The 20,315-nt window shown below is 63.0% G+C and overlaps 3 protein-coding genes across 3 annotated transcripts; 2 read left to right on the forward strand and 1 right to left on the reverse strand.

The window, feature by feature from the left end:
* The first annotated feature begins 3,844 nt into the window (after positions 1-3,844).
* Positions 3,845-5,682, forward strand: GNG13 (G protein subunit gamma 13). Its single transcript, XM_088832977.1, has 3 exons — positions 3,845-3,881; positions 5,267-5,398; positions 5,577-5,682. Exons 2-3 carry the CDS (start codon positions 5,301-5,303, stop codon positions 5,680-5,682), a joined length of 204 nt encoding a protein of 67 aa, XP_088689103.1. The 5' UTR covers positions 3,845-3,881; positions 5,267-5,300.
* CHTF18 (chromosome transmission fidelity factor 18) lies at positions 5,135-14,419 on the reverse strand. The gene is made up of 22 exons (XM_055409088.2): positions 14,269-14,419; positions 13,858-14,052; positions 13,627-13,777; positions 13,320-13,488; positions 12,875-12,967; positions 12,738-12,790; positions 12,457-12,601; positions 11,949-12,158; positions 10,868-10,965; positions 10,470-10,593; positions 10,233-10,384; positions 9,989-10,082; positions 9,653-9,751; positions 9,395-9,525; positions 9,002-9,173; positions 7,996-8,220; positions 7,765-7,914; positions 7,524-7,654; positions 6,780-6,924; positions 6,555-6,677; positions 6,176-6,233; positions 5,135-6,102 (listed from the first exon to the last, which is right to left on the reverse strand). The coding sequence occupies exons 1-22, from the start codon at positions 14,357-14,359 to the stop codon at positions 5,966-5,968; spliced, it is 2,946 nt and encodes a 981-aa protein (XP_055265063.2). The 5' UTR covers positions 14,360-14,419; the 3' UTR covers positions 5,135-5,965.
* Positions 14,420-14,628: 209 nt separating this feature from the next.
* On the forward strand, positions 14,629-17,527 carry RPUSD1 (RNA pseudouridine synthase domain containing 1). Its single transcript, XM_055409093.2, has 6 exons — positions 14,629-14,787; positions 15,327-15,513; positions 15,588-15,711; positions 15,843-15,945; positions 16,089-16,190; positions 16,613-17,527. Exons 2-6 carry the CDS (start codon positions 15,332-15,334, stop codon positions 17,026-17,028), a joined length of 927 nt encoding a protein of 308 aa, XP_055265068.1. The 5' UTR covers positions 14,629-14,787; positions 15,327-15,331; the 3' UTR covers positions 17,029-17,527.
* The last annotated feature ends 2,788 nt before the right edge of the window (positions 17,528-20,315 follow it).

The raw sequence follows: 20,315 nt of genomic DNA on the forward strand, positions 1-20,315 counted from the left end.
AGTCTGCATATACTGCATCCAGAAGTGGCAGACGTGGCCCAGGCGAGGGAGCCCTGCGCTGAACCTGGGAGGGGTGAACGATGTCCACGGTCCCCATGGGAGACCTCGCCCCCTGGCACAGGACGGGGGTCCTTTCTGGGGAGAGGTCTTTGTGATAGTTGAGGGTCCCCATTCAGTCAGTTGCACTCTGCAGTCACCAGAGCTTCTGCAGCCTCTGATGAAATGAGCAGATGGCAGGTATTCCAACTGTTTGAGGGAAGTCACTAGATGAAGGACACAAAACCGAGGGTGAGACCTGAGCAAGCCCAGAGCCCCGGGGCCTGTTTCCTGCTCAGCCAGTTCATCAGACCTACTCTGGGCGGTGAGCACTGCTGGGCATCATCCCTATTATGGGGGGCAGCCCCAGCTGACAGCAACATCCCCTAAAGTGTCTCCTCTGCTTTTGTGGAAAATCTCTGGGCACTGAAACTGTTTCTAGGAGCCTCTTCCATCCACCCCTACATGGTGGGCATATCACTTGGGACCAGAAGCGTACCTGCTGAAGGTGCAAGGCCCACCACATTTGGCTACCAGCCGGGGGAGGGGGGTGGCTATGGCAGCTGTGAGACAGTTGGGGGGGTCCTCCACACACCCCCAGATCCACTCACATAGCTGCCCCACGATCAGGTAGAATTTTCTGCAGTGCTGCACAGACCTGGGGGTGCAGCTGCAGGTCAACAGGGAAAACCTAGAGCCATGCCCAGGCCTGGGTGACAACGCACTGGTGGCCCAAGGTGTGCATTCATCTCACTCACCTTCATGGTGAAAGGCCCTTTGGGGGTGCAGACCAGTAGACTTGCCAGCAATGTGCAGGACCCCTGAGTGGCACTGGCCTCATCAGAAGGGGACCCCCATGGCCTGTGGGCACTGGAGTGTTTGGTGCTTAGGCAGGTGCAGGCCCTGGGCCTCTTCTTGAACCTTAGGAGCACCAAGGTACAGACCACATGCGTCTTCCTGACCCACATGCTGGCAGTAGCCAATGTCATGGGAGGACTGGAGCAGGTGGGGAAGGAGAGGGAGTCACCTGTGGACCCCAGAGCCATTAGAATAAACTGCTAAACCATAGTCACTACCCTGAGACTTTATGATTCACAGCTTGTGCCGATTAGAACCTGTGATTCCCTGTGTATTCACTGTGTATTTTGCACACGCGTCTAAGAGCTTAAATTATTTTTGAAAGTCATTTTCAAACATTCAAAGATTATCCAAGAACTACCTAGTTTCTTGTGAGCTCTGTTTAACTAGGTGAAATAGTTTTTTATCTTCCTATCCCCATGTTTACCTCAGACAGCTGTTTCCAGGGATGGGAGACAAGTAGGCACATCCTCTGAGGCCTCAGGAGGGGAGTCAGTCTGTTGTAGTCAAAAGGGTCCCACACCTACCCTGGGATGGGTGCTGGCAGGCTGCGCCCCCACCGCCTCCTGCCAGGTCTAGGTTCTACAGCGTGGACTACTTGTCAAGTTTTCTCACCAGAGGCCAGGCCTGTTGCCATGGGAGGGTTGTGTGTAGGGTCTGACCCCACCCCACCCCCCAAAGTCCAAAGTGAAGCTGCAGACACAGGGGAGGTGTTCTCACACAGGCCTCATCACGCCAGCACATGGGGCAAGATCTGCCCCAGCTGCACGTTTCATTGCTGGGGCACCACGTGGAGGAGAGCCTGGTTTCAGGAGGACCAAGCGAAGAGCTGACAGCACCAGGTGGCTCTGGGTCAACAGCATGCTCTGCATACTCAGAACGGACCAGGTGAGAGGCTGGCCTCATCTCTGGCTGCTGCCTAGCAAGGCCACAGGTCCAAGTGGCACTGGGACCAAACCAGGCTGCAGGTCCTATGGGGCTGGGGTGTTTCCTGCCCCTGTCCCCCCAAGTCCTCCTTGGGGACCCTGTTCAAAGTGGGTCAGAGCACCCCACACACCACTGACTCGTCCTGAGCACCAAAACCAGCAAAAAGGGACCCTGCCTCGCTGCATCTGCCCCCACACCCGGCACATCCTAGGGAGCCCAGGTGGCTCCCCGCTCCAGTCAGGAGCCCTACGGGTGTGGGACCTGCAACAGCCGTTTCTAGGCCAACGAGGAGCCCTGTTGGCTCTCACCAGCAGCCCAGTTAGGGGAGCTAATTTCAGAAAGGCGGTTGGTCTCCCTGGGTCTGCTCTGGGTGACTGCAAGGTGGCGTCAGCTGGAGCACCAGCTGTCACTGCTTCTGGAGCATCCTTCCCCCACCACAAACCACTGGGCCTCTGCTCATTCCAGACCCATCCAGTCCCCCTGCGGTATCTGGGGTTGACAAGTCCAAACTCCCAGGAAGGTGAAATAGGAGTCACTGGTCCCCCAGTTTTCACCAGACAGCAGCTTCACAGGCTCACATCTGCTTGACTGCCGTGTACAGTCACGGCCTCTGTCCCATGGGGCCACCAGGGTCAGCACAGGGACCACTTTTGAACCCTGAGGGTCCACAGGGCAGCAGGTGTGACCAGTGCTCACAGCCAGGAAATAGCACGCACAGCGGGAATGCAGGACCCCACGCCCCACACAGCTCCCCGCCATCCTGGTGAGGTGATGACACCCAGGCATTTTCAAGTGCCATCATGAAGGCCTGTATGCAGTGGTTTTGGTGGAGCACTCCGAACCATGGAGGAGAGATCACACGACGCAGGCCCCAGAGCAGAGTACAGGGGCCGTGCCCTGCCAGGTCGCACCAAGGCTTCTCCTGGGGCCAGAATGCAGTCCTGGGTTCCCTGTTCTGCCTGCACCCTCCATGGGGAAGGCATGGCTGGGGGCAGGGACTGGCTGGCCTGGTTTCAGTCTAAATCTTGAGCCAGTTCTGGGGGCTGACTCAACACCGTACCTGAGCACCCACTCCTTGTGAGCAGGGCCCCAGCCACAGGCGAGCCCCAGGCACCCCAGGTAACAGGGTGCCTGCCCAGTCACAGGGCACCAGAGGAACAGGCGGGGGTGGGAGGGAGTGAGGTCAAAACTGCTGGCCATCTGCCCTGAGGAGGATGCTGGCACCCTCGGCTCTAAGCATCCCCCCCCATAAATCCATAGTAAGAAATAATCCCTAGTTTTCCTAACATGCCCCAGTTCCAGAAGCGCCTCCTGTTCTGTCGTCACATTGGTGTGTGAGAGGGCCGTGCAGGCGCCGCTGACCTTGTTTTCTGCGATCACAGCAGGGAGAGCCCAGGGCCCAAGGTGGATAGGGAGCACCCCAGGCCTGTCCCACTCCTGAGTGGGAGCACCTGCCAAAGGCCTGACCCAGGCTGCCCTGGGGAGCCATGGGGTCTCGCCTCCAAGGGGACTGGTTGGTGAACTGGACCCTGCCACCCACCACAGCTGCCCACCACTGGCCTGGGAATGCAGGGCAGGGGCCAGGGCAGGAAGCAACTCCACACAGGCCCAGTTGCCCTGGTCAGAGTAGGCTCACGCCTGTGGTGTGTCAGCCCCGGGCCCATCAGCAGACACTGCGGAGCCCCAGGGTATGGGGGGGTGGCATCTCGGCCTGGAAATTCCAGCCCATGAGGAGCACCAGGGGCTGGGGTGCAATCTACCAGCTGCAAGCCCACCCAGCGCAGTGGGAGGACACCTCATCCAGGGCCAGAGCTGAGCCTACATTGCTCCCAGCTGCACCTCCCACCCCCCAAAGGCTGGCAGAATGCCTGGTGAAGCCAGCTCCCCAGGGTCAGCCCAGCCCTGAGGAGGGCGGGTGGAGGGTGGGGGCGGTGTCGGGGCCTGGCCCAGGTGGCGGGATGGGAGGGGCACCTGCCCAGGCTCTGCCCGGCTTGCTCGTCCATCACTTCGTCCCTGCCATCCCGTGGCCCTCATCTCTGTCCTCACGGTCGCCGTCCAAGGTAGGTCTGGGGAGCTCGCCCCTGTGCTGAGCACACTCTGGGGCCCGCCCCCAACCCCTGAGGCGCCCTTGCCTGTCCGTCTTCGGGCGTCCTCCTGTCTTAAGGGGCCGGCCATACCGGTGGAGAGGACCCCTCCATCCCCCGGCTGGCTGCGAGGGGAACCGCGTCCGTGCACCGTGCCCGCCGCCCATCCGCAGCGCCTGCCGAGCAAGCTAGCGCTGTGCGCCGAGGCCGGGGGGCGCGCGGCTACTGCCGCGGCAGCTCCGCGCAGGAAAGACTGGCGCCCGCGGGCTCAGGGCTGCGGACCGGGCTGCTGCCCCCCGCCCCAGTTGGGGGGGCCGCACCCACGTGACTGTGAGAACGTGCACTGCCAGGTTGGGTGCTGGAACTCGGGGTCTCTGGGAGGAAACCCCTGCTCGCCCCCACTGGCTACCCCCCAGAGCTCTATTTCCCCGGTCACAGCCCCTCCTGGTAGACCCTCCCAGGAGCCCTTTCCACAGCCTGAGGTAGGCAGTGTCACACTCCTGCCCACACTTCCCAGGTCAAGGAAGCCAGTCCCCTGGTTCCCAGCTTCAGTGATGGGGGCGGGGGTTGGGGGACAGCAAGGGGCTCCCTGGGACCCCAAGTGGGCTGAAGCAGGGTGAGGCAAGGAGCGGCCATGCCTCCCTTCACTTGCTGGCTCGGTCTGGAGTCTGAACCTGTGGCTTTGCCGGGTGGCCAGGCACTTGGGCAAGTTGGAGGAGGAAAAAGGCAGCATCAGGAGGCTGCAGGGACCTGAGTCCTGGACCAGCTGGGCAGCCTGTGACTCCAAGACCCCGGGCACTTGCCCCACCCCGCCGCCTGGCCAGAGATGCAAATAGCAGCCCCACCCTCCTGGCCCCTGGATTAACCTGCCGTTGGGGTGGGCTTTGCCCATGCAAAGCAGAGGGAGGGGTGTGTGTATGTGTGTGTGTGTGTGTGTGTGTGTGTGTGTCCCGCCCCTGACACATGGGTCTTCTGCTACCTGGATGGGAAATGGGTCCTGCACTTGAAGGATCAGGACCTGACTTGTCCGGCTGTTGGCAGGACACTGCCCCTCTCCCCTCCAGCCCAGAGGCCCAGCCTTGGTGAGGTTTCAATGGCAGGTAGGGGTGCAGAGCTAAGCATGGAAAGTTTTCTCGGCAGTTAATGAGCCCCGTGGGAGGTGGGGGGCAGGCACATGGGGCCTGATTAGTGTGGCCTTATCCCCAGCCCTGTTCTCTGGTGGGTGGCAGAGGCTGTGGGGACTCCCCAGGCAGAGAGCGGGTGTCCCTTGTGTGGGGGATACTCACCAGGGGGACAGTGCATCAGGAGGGCGACTGCAGGCTGGCAGCCCCCGGCTCTGTGGCTTGCCCCATACTCCCCAGCCCCAGGCTGGCCACTTCCGAAGCCCCTGACGCCATGGAGGAATGGGACGTGCCCCAGATGAAGAAGGAGGTCGAGAGCCTCAAGTACCAGCTGGCTTTCAAGAGGGAGATGTCATCCAAGACCATCCCCGAGTGAGTCCCCAGGACACCCTGTGGAGCCGCAGCTACACGCCCCAGACTGGCAAGATTTGTGTCTCATTTCCCTGCCCTGTGTTCATTTGTATGAGCCAAGACCACACCCCCACGCACTGCCACCAGGCAGCACTGGGGGCCAGGAGCCCACGGGTTCACCCACCCTCCCCACCCACAGGCTCCTAAAGTGGATCGAGGAAGGGATTCCCAAGGACCCCTTCCTGAACCCCGACCTGATGAAGAATAACCCGTGGGTGGAGAAGGGCAAGTGCGCCATCCTGTGAGGCCCCGTGGCCCAGACTCACGCCTCCCTGTAAAGTGGACGCCTCTGTGAAAGTGTGAGTTTTATAAAGACTTTGCAAGAAGGCTGGTGCTTTTGTACACTTTCTAGGAGACAGAAAGCAACACCTAGGTAGCCAGTGTGTGTCAGGGGATGTCTGGCGTGACCCCAGAGTGTTCAACGTGGACTAGGGTGTCCAGCATACGCCCTGGGGACGTCCAGCGTGGGTCGGGGTATCCAGCACAGCCCGGAGTGGCCGCCCAGGCCCCGCGGGCTCACCATGCCCCCTAGAGCAGGTCCCTGATGTACAGGCTGCGCCGCACGGCATTGGAGACGCCCTCCTTGAAGCGGAACCACACGTCGCTCCTGCCCACTGTGGTGCCCACGCGCTGCTCAGCCGTGTCAGTCTGAGGGGCCTCGTGCCCTGCGGGGGCCACACAGTCATTCCTCCACCTGACTCCGGCCAGTCCCTCCACCACCCACCCCTCCACACACACCTGCGCTTGGGGCTGCTGCTCTCTTGACAACCACACGACCGAAGAAGTCCCTCTCGGGCTGAAGGAGACAAGCTGGTCAGGTTCATGGGACTGAGCTCGAGCGGACTAGCCCTACCTGGGGGGGAGGGCCCAGAGGCCACGGTCCCCTCCCGCTGAGCCTCTCTGTGTGCACCCTCCACCATGCTCACACTCATCTCCTCCCTGCCAAAGTCAGGAGACGCCAGCACCCTGCGCAGGTGGGAACCAGGCCCAGGCAGAGCCATCATGCTGAGCAACAGGGAGCTGGACTCCAGGACTTAGAACCAGCCCACTCCAAAGTTGCCTGCCCAGGCCCCCCAGCGCCGCCCCCATGGCCTCCCACCGATATGTCAGCCCCTACCTGTTCCAACAGGGCGGCTCTCTTCAGGATGCACTCCAGCCGCTGCTTGTGGTTGCATGGGGCAGGTGGCTGCAGCTCCTTCTCCCCCAAGCCCCCCAGGGAATCCCCAGGACCCCCATCTACCTGCAAGAAGTCACGGACAGTGACAGTTGACTAGGCAGGACCGCGGCAGGGCTAGTGTCCGCTCTGAGGGCCCTGCTCTGCCCAGGGCCTAGGGAGGCTCACCTGGAGGCTGTCTCTGGCCCGAGCCGAGGCCTCCACCCGCCGCATCTTCTCTACTTCCACCTCGCGGGCAATGAGCTGCTTAGCCTGGTAGGTGAGGGGCTTGCGGGCGGGCAACTCGGGAAAGCGGCAAACCTCCTCCACGTTCCTGTTCTTGGGGTGAGTGGGGCAGGGCAGGCCCCGGGACACCCGATCAGCAGGGACGGGCCATGAGCTACTCACCACCCCTGGCCCCACCTGCCAGACGCAAGAGTGCAGGACGGGGTCCAGGCCTGGCCCTGCTGTGCCCCAGCTCCACAGCAGAAGGGGCATTCCCCCCCTGAGCCTGTTTCCCCCACCCACATGGGCAGGGGGAGGGCTGCCCGGGGAGGAACTGACACCACACAGCCTGAGCACACGGGAACAAGCATCATCACCACCCAAGGCTGCATCCGGCCCCCACGAGTGCCGGCGTTCCACCCCACGACCCTCTCAGGACAGAGGAGCAGAGCCCTGGAGAGCTCGAGGGCCCGCTGGGGGCAGCTCCTGTGGGCACTGAGGGACTCTGCGGTACACCTCTGGCCCCAGGGTCGGCCCCAGTGGGGGCTCCAATGCACAGTCACATTCGGGCAAGGAATAAGCTAGACCTGACTCCCCCAGTCTTCAACAAGAGAACTGAGGCTCACACCATGCCTTCAGACTCTCGCCAAGCAATCGCTGTGGCACCTGGAGCCCAGCACCCCCAGCCCAGGTGCTGCACAGACTCACGGCTCCAGTCTGTAGACGTATTGCCCGTCGGGTGTGCGGTCCTGGCGGTAGGTGAGGCTATAGGCGAGCATGGTGCCCACCAAGCTGGCCAACTGCTGCTTCTCTCGGGCGCTGTACAGCTGCGTGCTCACCTGTGGGCCAGCAGGGCACTGAGCATGGCCAGGTCCCACGCCGCCCCAGGAAGCACGCCCCTTCCAGGCCAGGCACTCCCAGGCCAGGCACTGCCAGGCCAGGCACTCACTGGGCGCAGCTTGGGCGCGAGGATATCCAGGAGCAGACATAGGGTGTCTAGGATGAGTGCCTGCGGCGCAGCCCGGCTGCGGGTGGCTGGCGTGATGCCCGACACCAGTGTCTGGATCAGGTTCTGTGTCTGGTTCATGCGATTCTGGGCCTGGGGTAGAGAGTGGACCAGGACCGAGTCACCTAGGACACTGGGGCTAGACCCTGGCCCCGGGCAGGGCACAGGCTGTACCTCCTGCTGGCTGCTGGGGAAGGTGATCCGTGGCACGTGGCTGGAAGCGAAGAGCAGGTGGAAGGCCGGGAGCAGGAAGGGCAGGTAGCGCATCAGCTGGAAGCTCTGGCCGTGGAGGGCAGCCCGGCCCAGCAGGTCGTCAAAGGCCAGCCAGTCGAGGGCAGTGCACACGGCACCCAGGCTGGAGTCCCGCAGCCTCAGTCGCAGGAAGTTGTCGAACAGGCCCTGCAGGCAGGTGGACAGGCCAGTCCCTGAGGCCCTCCAGCCTCATGGTGACCACCCACAGCACAAGCGCCACCCTGGGGGGACCCTCCCCTCCCACCAGCCTGTAAGCCTCAGCAAGTAGCCACAGGGCCATGAGGGGGCCAGAAAGGCCTAGCCTGCTGCCCCCACTTGTCTGACCCAGATCTGAGACACGCGAGAAAAAAGCCCCCAGTCATCCCCTAAAGGAGAGGGAAGCTCTGTCCACCAGGGTCAAGGGCACGGAGCCTCTACGCACGTTCCATGTGGGAGTCCCTCCCCTCCAGCCACCATGCTGCCCTCCACACAGAGGTTTTCCGGATTTGCAAGGATCCCCAGCTGCTAATCCAAAGCTGCTTAGCCAGGGAGGCAGCTTACACCAGGCTTCCCGGGGGTGGGGGCAGGGGCCTGCCACCTGCTCTCCACCCCAGTTGCACCCACGTCCCCGTTCCCACAGCTCACATCCCGAATCCAGCCCCTCCTGCCACTGCCAGGCCCTTTAGCGACTTCCCCAAGGGCAGACACAGAAACCCCACGAGACAACCCCTGCCAGCCGTCCCCTCCTGGCACAGTCAGTCCTTCCTGCCGCCTGACCCTGCTCGCTCTCAGAGGCCTCCCAAGCACAGGCTCCACCAGTTTCTCCTCGGGCTCAGCACCACTGAATTGTGTGCGTCCCAGTCAGTTGCTGGCCAGGGTCGAAAAATGCTGCCAGAACCAGGCCTCCTGTCCCCCAGCCCCCACGAGGCTGGAGGCGGAGCACAGTTACCTGGACCACCTTCTCGTGTTCGCCTGCAGATGCGGCCACGTGCAAGATGTGGTAGAAACGCTGTGCGGCTGCGGTCAGGGGTGCCTCGGCAGCGAGGGGCCCAGAGCCGGAGAGCCGGTCCCCGAGCAGGAGCATGTGGGTGGGCAGGGTTGGGTCCTGACCCATGCGGCGCCTACAGAGGGAGCTGAGGCTGGAGTGGCGCCCCCGCCCCGTCACCCAGACCCAGCCCTACCCACCCTCATCCTCCCGGCAGCACCGGCCTGTGCATGTTTAGGGTACCCCGAGGTCCCACAGGAGGGCGAGGCACCACGTCTCCATCAGCAAAAGCAGATCTGGCTGGCTTCCCAGGGCGAGGGTACCGTGGACCTTCCAGGCCAAGCCTGGCCTGCCTACCTTTGGGCCCGGGGCAGCTGGAAGACCTCCTGCCACACAGAAAAGAGCCCCTTCCGCTGATCCTTCAGGCCAATGCTCGTGCTCTGAACGGCCTGAACGCTCAGCTCCCGCTGGCCCCGCCTGTGCAGGAACTGGACATGGGGTCGGGGAGGGTGAGGATGGCTGACCCCGGCTCCAGCAGGAAATGGACAGAGGGGAGGCGTGGAGGGGGCGCTGGCCGCCCAGTCCCCCACCCCCGCACCATGGCCACCTGCCCACCTGCAGGGCATTGATGCAGGCCCGGATGTCGTTGTCTGTTTTCTCGCAAAGGGCAGCCAGCGCACCGGGGTCGGCCCGCATGCCCCGCCTCAGGGAGATCTGCAGAGAGGTGGGAGGATGGGTATCCCCGGAGCCCTGCCCTGTATCCACCGCCTCCCTAGAAACAGCTCCTGTCCCACGGGGAGCAAAGGCCAAAGAGCCCTGCGGAAGGAGCTCAACTGTGCCTTGGAACCACCCACAACTAGAGAACAAACTGGCCCAGGACCTCCACACAATGTCCTGGGAGCAGCTGGGGGGCCACAGGCGGATGGCGGAGGGAGGGCAACCCTCACAGACCTCCTGGAGCCGCTGCGTGAGCCTGGAGGGCAGCGTGGGCGGGAAGTGCAGCAGGAGGGCCTGCTGCTTCAGCTGCCGGAGAGAGGGCGTGAACCTGCGGAAGCAGGGTGTGCACAGTGAGCCACCCCTGGCCAGGGTGCTGCCTGAGTCCAGCAGCGAGGGAAGCGAGGGACAAGCCTCCCAGTGGAGACCCCGCCCACCCGACAGAAGCCCCGCCCCAGCTGAGGCCCCGCCCTCCACTCACGGGTCGTTGCAAATGCAGATAATGGGCCTCATCAGGAGCCCCACCTCTGCCCGGCGCCGCCGTCCCCCACCTGTGGGCACAGAGGGGCCCCCTGGCTCTGCCTGCTGTGGGCCCTTGCGATCCAAGACACTCAGGAGAACGTTAATGGCGGCCTGGGGGGTCACGGAGATGGCAGTGAGTCACAGCCCCCCACCACCAGACAACCAGCCCACCTGCCCGCCTACCCAGGAGGCCCACCGTGGGGGCCCCATCGATCTCATCGATGACCAGGCAGTTGGGTCTCCCACCAGCACCCAGGACAGACTCCATCTGTGTGGCTGCCTCGATGCGCGTGCGGAAGGCTTCAGGGCTGCGGTCATCACTGGAACCAGGAGGCCCAGGAGCAGCTGTCAGGGCAGCCAGTGTCCCCAGCCGGACGGTCCCCAGGGCAGAGCCACCACGCCTACCACTCAAAGATACTACACAAGGCCACCCCCTGACACCATGCCAAGTCCCAGGAGCCCTGAGATGTGTGGACCATGCCATGGCCATGCACCTGGGACACCAGTCCCCACCTCCAAACCAGGCATTCAGGGTTCTGTCCCAGTCGACCAGACACGTTAGAACAGAGGGAGGCCTAGCCTTCCCCCACTCACCTCGCATTCATCTCCACCACGCAGTACCCAGCGTGCCGTGCAATCACGTGGGCCAGGGTGGTCTTGCCCAGCCCTGGAGGCCCACACAGCAGTGCCACCTGCAGCCAGGGCAGGAGAAAATGTGCTGCAACCCACACTGCCTCACAGACTTTGGGAGTCACTGGCCCAATTGCCAGAGACAAAATCCCATCCCACAAAGTGCAGTGCCAGGGGATGTTGCCCTGCCCTGCCCAATCACCAAAGGAGAACAAGCCCCCACCTGCTCATGGCACAGAGTAAAGCCATGTCAGGTGAGTGACATTGAGATCTGACAGACACAGCTATTACTGACATGACTGACACCTGAAACCCACCCACGTTCCACTGTAATCACCATGGGAAGGTGCGGGTCCCTTCAAGTAGTACTGCTGCTACTGCTGCTGCTGCTAAGTCACTTCAGTCGTGTCCGACTCTGTGTGACCCCACAGACGGAAGCCCACCAGGCTCCCCCGTCCCTGGGACTCTCCAGGCAAGAACACTGGAGTGGGTTGCCATTTCCTTCCCCAATGTGTGAAAGTGAAAAGTGAAAGTGAAGTCACTCAGTCGTGTCCGACCCTTAGCAACCCCATGGACTGCAGCCTACCAGGCTCCTCCACCCATGGGATTTTCTAGGCAAGAGTACTGGAGTGGCTTGCCATTGCCTTCTCCGCAAGTAGTACTGCTGCTGCTGCTGCTGAGTCACTTCAGTCGTGTCCGACTCTGTGTGACCCCCCAGACGGAAGCCCACCAGGCTCCCCCGTCCCTGGGACTCTCCAGGCAAGAACACTGGAGTGGGTTGCCATTTCCTTCTCCAATGTGTGAAAGTGAAAAGTGAAAGTGAAGTCGCTCAGTCGTGTCCGCAAGTAGTACTACCTTTGTCTAAATCATTAGAAGAAAGGACTCGAGTTCCAGCTCAAACTGCTGACACTCCACACCAAGACACTGACATCATCACAGGCTTCGGGGCAGTAAATGTGCCTTATGGCCCCCAGAGGCTGCAAAGGCACCAGCCACCCAGAATATAGCCCTTAGACATGTGTGCAACACAGTCAGGTGTACTCACCTTCTGCCGGGGCCGCCCACTTGGGTCCAGCTCAGCCTCCAGCATCTCCTCGAGCACTTGTTCGTGACTTTTCCACTTGCTGGAAGCTGTGGCCTCCTTGCCACCACGGGCCGGTTCCATACTGGACCTAGGCTTCCGGGCAGATTTCTCTCGGCCAAACACCACTAGGTCCCACAGTTTCAGCCACTTGAGGAGGCAGCGGTTAGTGAACTGAAAGAAGAGAGGCCTGGCCTGGGCTGGGGGTGGTCTTTTCATGCCTGCCCCTCATGTCACCCTACCATTAAAAGCCCAGAGACACATGCAGGGATGCTGAGGCTGAGTGAACAGTGAAAGGCCCAAACTGGCCTCAGTTTCTCCATCTACCAACACAATCCAACAAAGCTAATCAAATCCTTCCCTAAATCCTGACACCCCCATGGGCTGGCAACGCAAGGACCTACTAGGCCCTGAGTTCTTTTCTCTCAGCAACAAAGAAGTCAGTCACACTAGAGCAAGAACAAGGCCTCACGTCATCACTGAGCAGCTCTGTATATCGCTGGGGTGCAAACTCATCCACCCAGAGGCAATGCTGGGAGGCATCTTGGCTGTCGGCTGGCTCCTCCTCAGGCGCCCCTGAGGGCTGGGTCTCCTCCTCCATCTCCTGTGACCTGAGACTGAAGAGCATCATGCCCTGAGCCGCTGGGCCTTAACCGCCTTAACCCCATGCAGGGACGACACCCCTGGAATGCACGCTAGGGGTCAAGTCCAAGGACTAGCCAGGATCCTGGGGTGAAGAACCCCCCGCATCACCTGCACAGCATGTCTGAGAGCCGCTGGGCCTCTTCCAGCAGTCGCTGCCGCCGCTGTGCAAATTAAAAAAAAACAGCTCAGCCACCAGTCACCCTGGAGCCACTCCTCCCCTCCCAGCAAACCCCAGCAGCCCCCACCTCGTTGTCGACCTTCTCCTTCAGGGAGGCGAAGGGCATGCCCAGCAGGTCCAGCTGGCCATGGCCACGCCACTGTGTGTCACGGAAAGGGCTCTGTGGGGGAAAGCGGGCAACAGTCACTCCCTTCTAGTTCTGGGATTGCCACAGCTCCCTCCCAAAGGTGCTCAGGAATCCATGTGGCATTCCCTAGCATCCACAGCCACAAGGAGCCCCTTCTCACCACGGACCCCAAGGGGTCACTGGGATGGCAGCAGATCTAAGGAGGAGGGTGAAGGAAAAGGTAGAAAAAAGAGGAGAAAGAGGGGAGAAAAGATGGAAGAGGAGGAGAAACAAGGTGACCCTCCCGAAGGCAAGACCAGAGGCAGGGTGGACCTCTAGAAGGGTGCCCGGAGTCAGAGTGGGCATATGATGTACATGTACCAGCTCGTGGCTGCACAGCACCCACCTGAACCCCAGTGCCCACTGGGTCAGCCCGAAGCACCAGAAAGGCCCGGTCGCCGCCCGTGGATGTCACATTGACATAGTCTTCCAAGACTGGGGGCCGCCGCAAGACAGGATTGCGGGTGGCCAGCGAGGCCTGAGTGAGACCCGCATCAGCCCCGGCGTCTAAGGGCCTGGGAGGGAACCACGATTGTTATGGGGATCCTCATGGAACAGCCATGGACCCAGCCCTGCCCCAGGCCCCAAGACCTTGTTGGAGGAATGAGATCCTTCCAAGGCCCCCAGAGATGCCTCTGCCCCAAGTTACACACCCCTCACCCCACAGTTCATCAGGTATCTCGGGACTTGGTGGGGGAGTGATGTCCAGAGTTGGGGAGTCAGGAGGCGTCATCTCTTCCATCTCCTCCGACCTAAAGTTCAGTCTCCTGACAGCCTGCAGTCTGGACCGTTTGATTTGGGGAGCTGGGGAGACACATGGAAGGAATAGAGGGCATTCCCCAGCCTCACACCCCACCCCTATGCTCTGGGCCCCAAAAACGTACTAGGGGGCAGGGATCTGTCCCCCTGGATGTCAGGAGCCAGATGCCTCTTCCTGACACTGCCCTTGCTGCTCCTTGGAGGGCCGTCTGGAGAGCAGTGAATGGCAGCGTCCCCTCCAGCAACTGCCTCCTCGAACGTCAGGCGGGGCCGGCCCACAGTGGGCCGGGGGTCCCTGGAAGGCGACAGGGCGGCTGTCCCTGCGGAAGGAAGACCCACAGCAGTCATCCAGGGCAGCTCGTTTGCACACACAGCCACAACACCCGCGGCCGGCGCCGCTGCAGGGCCCTGCTCTCTCCTAGGGGGTTGCAGCCTCTCCCCTAAGCGGCCCTCGGAGCAGCCATCCTGGACTCCCCGTGAGGGCCAGGCTTCCGTCAAGCTATCTGGGACGAGGCCGCGGCGATGCTCGCGCCTACCTTCCAGCTCGGCCAGCACCTCGAGCTCGGCCGCGAACTGGTTGTCGAAATCGTCCTCGACGCTGTACAGCTCCCGCTCATAATCCTCCATGACTGCGGGCCGCGCCGCCGCCCGCCGCGGTGACCCGGCTCCGAACCTCCCGCGTCTCGCGCGCCGCTCCCGCCCCCAGCGACCCGGCGCCACCAATCAACGGCCGGCGTGCCCGGCGGCGCTCTCCATTGGCCAGGAGGAAAGGCGGGGAGTGGGCGGGGTTGCGCGCGCACGCTGGGCGGGGCCGAGCCCTGACGCCGGAGTGAGAGCCGCGGGACCCGGGCGCTCTCCATTGGTCAGTAGGACCGCCCGTCCGTGCCGTGGGCGGGACGTGGGCGGGGCTGAGACCGCAGGCCGGGCCCGGCCAGGCGTATCTCTGTGGTCTGAGTTATTGCTCCCGGACCACTGGGTCACGAGGTGCGGGACGCGAGTGCGGGCCAGGGACAGGCCGCGGCATCGGAAGCCCGGACGGCGCAGCCCAGCTGCAGGTCGATCCCGGAGTGGGCAGGGGCGCGGGAAGGATTTGCAGCGGGAATCCGCCGGGCACCCCTCCGCCGGTGTCCATAAGACGCGGAAGGCGAGAGTTCCGCGGAGGGGAGCCAGAGCAGGGGGCGTCTAAGTAGGCGAGAGAGGGCCCCGTCTCCTTCTCTGTACCGGCCCTATTTAGGAAAAGGTCACTATCACGTGTCTGTGGCCCGCCTAGGGAAGCATCCGTGGGAGCAGGCTGGAGGGCAGGACTGCTTATCCCCCCAGGCCCGTGTCTGGGCAGGACCGCCCCACAGCCAAAGCTCAGGGCACCACTAGCTTGCCTGCTCCTGGCCAGAGCCCCCAACCAGTAGACGCCCTGCTCATCCCACTCAGAGGTTGGGAGTGCAGGCACACAGTCGGTCTACAAGCTTGCCTGACAGCGTCATCGGCTTCAGACCGACGGCCCTGGGGAGCAGGGGTGTTCAGGCCAGGTGGGCAGGGCTGTGATGCAGGCTGGGCAGCCTGTAACCCCACTCCATGCACTTGCCCCGCATTGCAGCCACCATGGAGCCAGGCAGCGTGGAGAACCTGTGTGTCGTGTACAGGAGCCGTGATTTTCTGGTGGTGAATAAGCACTGGGATGTGCGCATCGATAGCAAAGCCTGGAGGGAGACGCTGACCCTCCAGAAGCAGCTGCGGCACCGCTTCCCGGAGCTGGCCGACCCTGACACCTACTATGGGTTCAGGTACCCACAGTGGCCTCCACCGGGGGGGAAGCAGCCCCCAACCCAGCCACCACTGAGCCTTTGCCCCATTCTAGGTTCTGCCACCAACTGGACTTCTCCACCAGCGGGGCACTCTGTGTGGCTCTGAACAAGGCGGCCGCAGGCAGTGCATACAGGTGCTTCAAGGACCGGCGAGTCACCAAGGCTTATCTGGCTCTGGTAAGGCCGGGCTGGTCCTTGGAGCAGGAGCCTCCGACCCTCCGTCCACTTTGGTAGGCTGTGGATGTCAGATGGGCTTCCCAGCAGTGGTGGGTGACCCCATGAGCAGCATGTGACCCCCTGCCTGGCAGGTGCGGGGACACGTCCAGGAGAGCCGGATGACCATCAGCTATGCCATCGGCAAGAACAGCACAGAAGGCCGGACCCACACCATGTGCATTGAAGGCACACAGGGTATGGAGGGCAGGGGGTGGGTGGGCCAGGGACACAGCCATCCAATGGGGACCCTGGATGAGCTGGGGCACATGACCGGGCTGCGGTGGACTTGGCCCCGGAGCTGGCCCAGCCATCTCTCTGAGCTTGCCTCCCTCCCTCAGGTTGTGAGAACCCAAAACCAAGCCGCACAGAGCTGGTGGTCCTGGAACACGGGCTGTATGCAGGTGACCCAGTCTCCAAAGTGCTGCTGCAGCCCCTCACAGGTGTGTCCCAGATGTGTGCCCAGGGCCCCTGCTCCCTGCTGACAATGTCCTGCCTTGGCCTCTCCCGGCACAGGGCACCACAGTGTCCCCACCCTGCAGGGGAGGAACCTGCACGGGAGCCCCCAGCATGCTGACCAGACCCCCCCATGCAACCTCAGAGCCTGCAGCCTCTTGCCCCACACGAGGTCTCTCTGGTCTGAGTTCTCAGCTGACTGGCGCTGCTTTGGCCCTGCCTTCACCAGCAGCATCCCAGAAGTCGCTTCGGTTTTGAGCTCTGACTTTGTGGCATGAAGCACAGGGAGGTCTGATGTCCCCAGGGGCTGCATGAAGCTTCAAGGACAGCAATTGAGCATGATATGAATAGGTTTGGGGTGGGCACGGGGTTGTGCTCCCACCTGACTGGCCCCCTCTCCTCTCCAAAGGCCGGACGCACCAGCTGCGCGTGCACTGCAGCGCCCTCGGCCACCCCATCGTGGGGGACCTGACCTATGGCCAGGCCTCAGGCCAGGAGGACCAGCCATTCCGTATGATGCTGCATGCCTTCTACCTGCGCATCCCCACGAGCGCCGAGTGCGTGGAGGCCTGCACACCCGACCCCTTCGTGCCCTCCCTCGATGCCTGTTGGAGCCCTCATACCCTGCTGCAGCCGCTAGACGAGCTCGTCCAGGTCCTGCAGGCCACCCCGGACCCTGACCCCTCAGGAGGAGGCCCCGGGCCCTGCAGCCCCTGCACACCCCTACCTGGGCCAGGCCGGCCCCCACCGCCCCTCGAGACAGAGGTGCAGCAGGCCTCCTGCCTGCAGTGGCTGTCGGAGTGGACGCTGGAGCCAGACGACTGAGAGCACCGTGCTAGAATAGGAACAGCAGGCTGGGACCCTGCAGGGCCGGGCTGCTGGTCAGAGCCCTGGACAGTCCCTGCAGCGGCCAGGCCTGGAGCTGGGCAGCTGCGATAGCAGAGGACAGGGCTCTTGGGCTGTAGGACCCACACGGGCCTCCATCCCAACACCACTTTCCAAATGGCCTCAACGGCACCTCCCTGGTTCTACAGCCTCAGCTCCAGGGACCGACTTGTAGACGTGATTGGGGTCACCATGCAAGAGACAGAGCCAAGACTGGGCCAGCCTCAGGTGGGCTCCTTCTGGCCCCCCAGCCCACCCCCCAGAGCACCCGGCTGCATACTGCTCTGCTTGGACCTCTGTGCCCGCCACCCCCAGCCTGGCTGGGTCGTCCGTCTGCAGACCTTGACACCCTGACCCCTGCCCCCCGCGCCAGGCTGGTCCTACCTTGTGCCTTCGCTTCTGCCAGATTCTGGCCCCCCCCCTCACATACTGAGCGTCTCGCATGGAGGTGGGTGTGGGCCACACGCGTGCCATCAGCTCCCCCAACCTCCACCTCATGCCATTCCTGCAGGCCTACCCTGAGCATTGCCCTGTGGGGTCTTCCAGGGCCCTAGTTGCAGCCACTGCCTCTACTGCCTGCCTGACAGTCCCCAGGCAGGACCTCCGCCTGGAGCCAGGGGAGCCAGGCAGTCCATCCATCCCAACAACACGGCCCAGCTGCAGCCCCAGCTGGGCTCTGAGGATGGAGAATAAACGCTCAGTGACAACCTGCAAGTGGCCGTGAATGTGCCTGATGTGGGGGCTTCGGGGGGGCCTGGTCCCCCACCCCCGCCCCCACCCCTGTACGGGGCAGACCTTTGCCCTAGGTCCCCAGCAGGAGCCTGGATGGACCCTGTGGTCTTGGCTGCTGACCTGCCCACCCCCCCACACGCAGAGAACATCCTGCAGCCCTGCTGTGGGGGCTGGGCACAGAAGCTGGGTCACCCGCATCCCTGGAGGACCTCCAGGCCCCCAGCAAAAGCATCAGAGCATCTGCCAGGGCTCCTTGCAGAGCTGCTGCCCAGAGAGTGTCAACCTTAGGAATTCCAACATCTCAGAATGCCACCAGAGAAGGCAATGGCAAGCCACTCCAGTACTCTTGCCTAGAAAATCCCATGGACAGAGGAGCATGGTAGGCTGCAGTCCGTGGGGTCGCTAAGGGTCAGACACAACTGAGCAACTTCACTTTCACTTTTCACTTTCACACATCGGAGAAGGAAATAGTAATCCACTCCAGTGTTCTTGCCTGGAGACTCCCAGGGACGGAGGAGCCTGGTGGGCTTCCGTCTATGGGGTCACACAGAGTCGGACACGACTGAAGTGACTTAGCAGCAGCAGAATGCCACAGGGCAGGGGACGGGGCTGGGGGGTTGCGTGCATGGGCCTCCAGGCAGTTAGCAGTCACACAGCACATCACTGTGCCCACCCAGGCGAGGCCCCTCCTCTCCGCTGCCTAAGGCAGACAGGCCCTGTTGTGTGGTTCCTGGGCTCAACCCATCTGTGATCACAGTGAGAACTTAGCCAGGGTGGAGCCAGAGGCAGCTGCCTGCCTGAAGGGTCTCTGCAGAGACCTCGCCCCTGCTCCTTGCGCCTCCATCCCATCATCCCTAACAGCACTGCAGGGGTCCACAGGGCAACAGCCCGCACAGACAGATGGTTACCGTGGCGGGCCAGCGCCAGCCTCCGATGGCCTGGAGTGGGGTGGGATAGCCTCCCCTCCACGCACTCCCAGCCCTTCTGTCCTCACCAGAATGGCCCCTCCACCTCCCTCCCACTGCCTTCCTCCTCTCCCCCCCACCTGCCACCCCCACCCTAACCCACTAACCTACCTGTTTCCTCCCCTCCTCGGGCCCCTGCGGAGCTTCAGGGGCCGTGTAGGCCTGGCTCCCCTGAGCCCCTCACCCCCAGTGCAGGCTCCGCCCGCAGCCCCTGCTGGTGGGTGTCTGCGTGGATGAAGGACTCACCGTGAGCCCACCTAGTGCAGGCTTCCAGCACCTCCCCAGGTCCCCTCGCAGCCGCACCTGCTACACCTCCTGGGTGCAGCTCAGCCATCACGCCTGCTGCTGCCACAGGGGTCACTGCTGCCCCTGGCCCCTCACAACCTGTCCTGGGCCTGCAGTGGACTTTGAAAGTCCCCCGGACACACCGTGTTGCTTCCCAGCTACTGGCACCTGCCAGAGGGTCCCGGCCCACAAGGGCTGCGGCTGCGGCGGGACCATCCTGACAGCTTCCCTTGCAGGTGGCCTCCCCGCCCAGCCCAGGCCGGGCCACCCCAGAGCACCCCATGGAGTGGTCAGGTCTCTGTCCTTGTGCCCCAGCGACTGGGCACCGAGGGGCAGGTGGGGCTCCCTTTTTGTCTCCCTGGAGCACAGGTCCTGAACTCACGAGGCCACGTACTCCCATGCCAGTACAGAGAACCATTTTCCTCCAGTGGGCCAGCGGCACCACTCCGCCACCCTCAGGTCCCAGGAAGCTGCTGGTGAGGCCAGGGGGCCAAAGGCTACCCCAACCTCTCCTTTCTGGAGCCAGGAGTCCGCCCCCACCCCTACCCTCACCACCTCGCCACAGGGATGGGGGCACACAGCCACCACCGCCACGTGCCAGGCTCTAGGACCTGCTTAGTGCCGAGGGGCCTGGGAGATCAGCCAGGCTGGGGCCTGGGGCCAACCCTGACTGCTGGGCAGCAGGGTGGGACCTGCTGGTGGGGAGGGCCTGGGGGAAAGCCAAGGGCACACAGGACCCTCCACAGAGCACAAGCCTGCTCGGGGCCCAGGGGCTGAGCCTGCAGAGCAAGTGACAAGACAGATGGGAAGAGGGCTGGACTGGACAGACAGGTGGCCACAGAGGGCAGTAAGGTAAGGTGGGAGGGTGGCAGGGCCCACGGGTGCCAGCTGCCCTGGGGATGCCCCATAGCCTAGCTTCTTCCCCTTGAGAGCCCCCCCCAGTTCCTCTGAGAGCCCCCAGGGTCAGATTTTGACCTCCCTATGGGAAGCCTGCCCCCCACCACTGGTGCCTGGGCTAAGGCCTCAGAGCCCAGACATAGGGTCCACCCACCCGTCTGCCCCCCACAGCCTACTGTGAGCAGCCCACAGCGGTCACGCTCCAGGGGGCACAATGCTGGCAGCTAAGGAGCCCAACCCGGCCGTAGGGCCCAATCCCGCTCCCACTCACCTATTTGGCCAGGCGGGCCTCAGTCTCCCCATCTAAAGTGGGCTGGTGGGGGCAGATCCCATGAGCAGCACATGGCA

Source organism: Moschus berezovskii, chromosome 27 (genome assembly GCF_049115385.1).
Source record: "Moschus berezovskii isolate FMDL1 chromosome 27, NW_MosBer_1.0, whole genome shotgun sequence".
Lineage (NCBI taxonomy): Eukaryota > Metazoa > Chordata > Mammalia > Artiodactyla > Moschidae > Moschus > Moschus berezovskii.

What these genes read in the sequence shown, in the direction of transcription:
- CHTF18 (XM_055409088.2), bottom strand. Translation starts at nt 14,359, where the DNA reads ATGGAGGATTATGAGCGGGAGCTGTACAGCGTCGAGGACGATTTCGAC. An exon ending in AGGAGAAGGTCGACAACGAG is followed by an intron (nt 12,791 to 12,874) that starts GTGGGGGCTGCT and finishes TAATTTGCACAG; the next exon opens with CGGCGGCAGCGACTGCTGGA. An exon ending in AGATCGATGGGGCCCCCACG is followed by an intron (nt 10,385 to 10,469) that starts GTGGGCCTCCTG and finishes GTGACCCCCCAG; the next exon opens with GCCGCCATTAACGTTCTCCT.
- GNG13 (XM_088832977.1), top strand. Translation starts at nt 5,301, where the DNA reads ATGGAGGAATGGGACGTGCCCCAGATGAAGAAGGAGGTCGAGAGCCTC. An exon ending in TCATCCAAGACCATCCCCGA is followed by an intron (nt 5,399 to 5,576) that starts GTGAGTCCCCAG and finishes CCCCACCCACAG; the next exon opens with GCTCCTAAAGTGGATCGAGG.
- RPUSD1 (XM_055409093.2), top strand. Translation starts at nt 15,332, where the DNA reads ATGGAGCCAGGCAGCGTGGAGAACCTGTGTGTCGTGTACAGGAGCCGT. An exon ending in CCAAGGCTTATCTGGCTCTG is followed by an intron (nt 15,712 to 15,842) that starts GTAAGGCCGGGC and finishes CCTGCCTGGCAG; the next exon opens with GTGCGGGGACACGTCCAGGA. An exon ending in GTGCATTGAAGGCACACAGG is followed by an intron (nt 15,946 to 16,088) that starts GTATGGAGGGCA and finishes TCCCTCCCTCAG; the next exon opens with GTTGTGAGAACCCAAAACCA.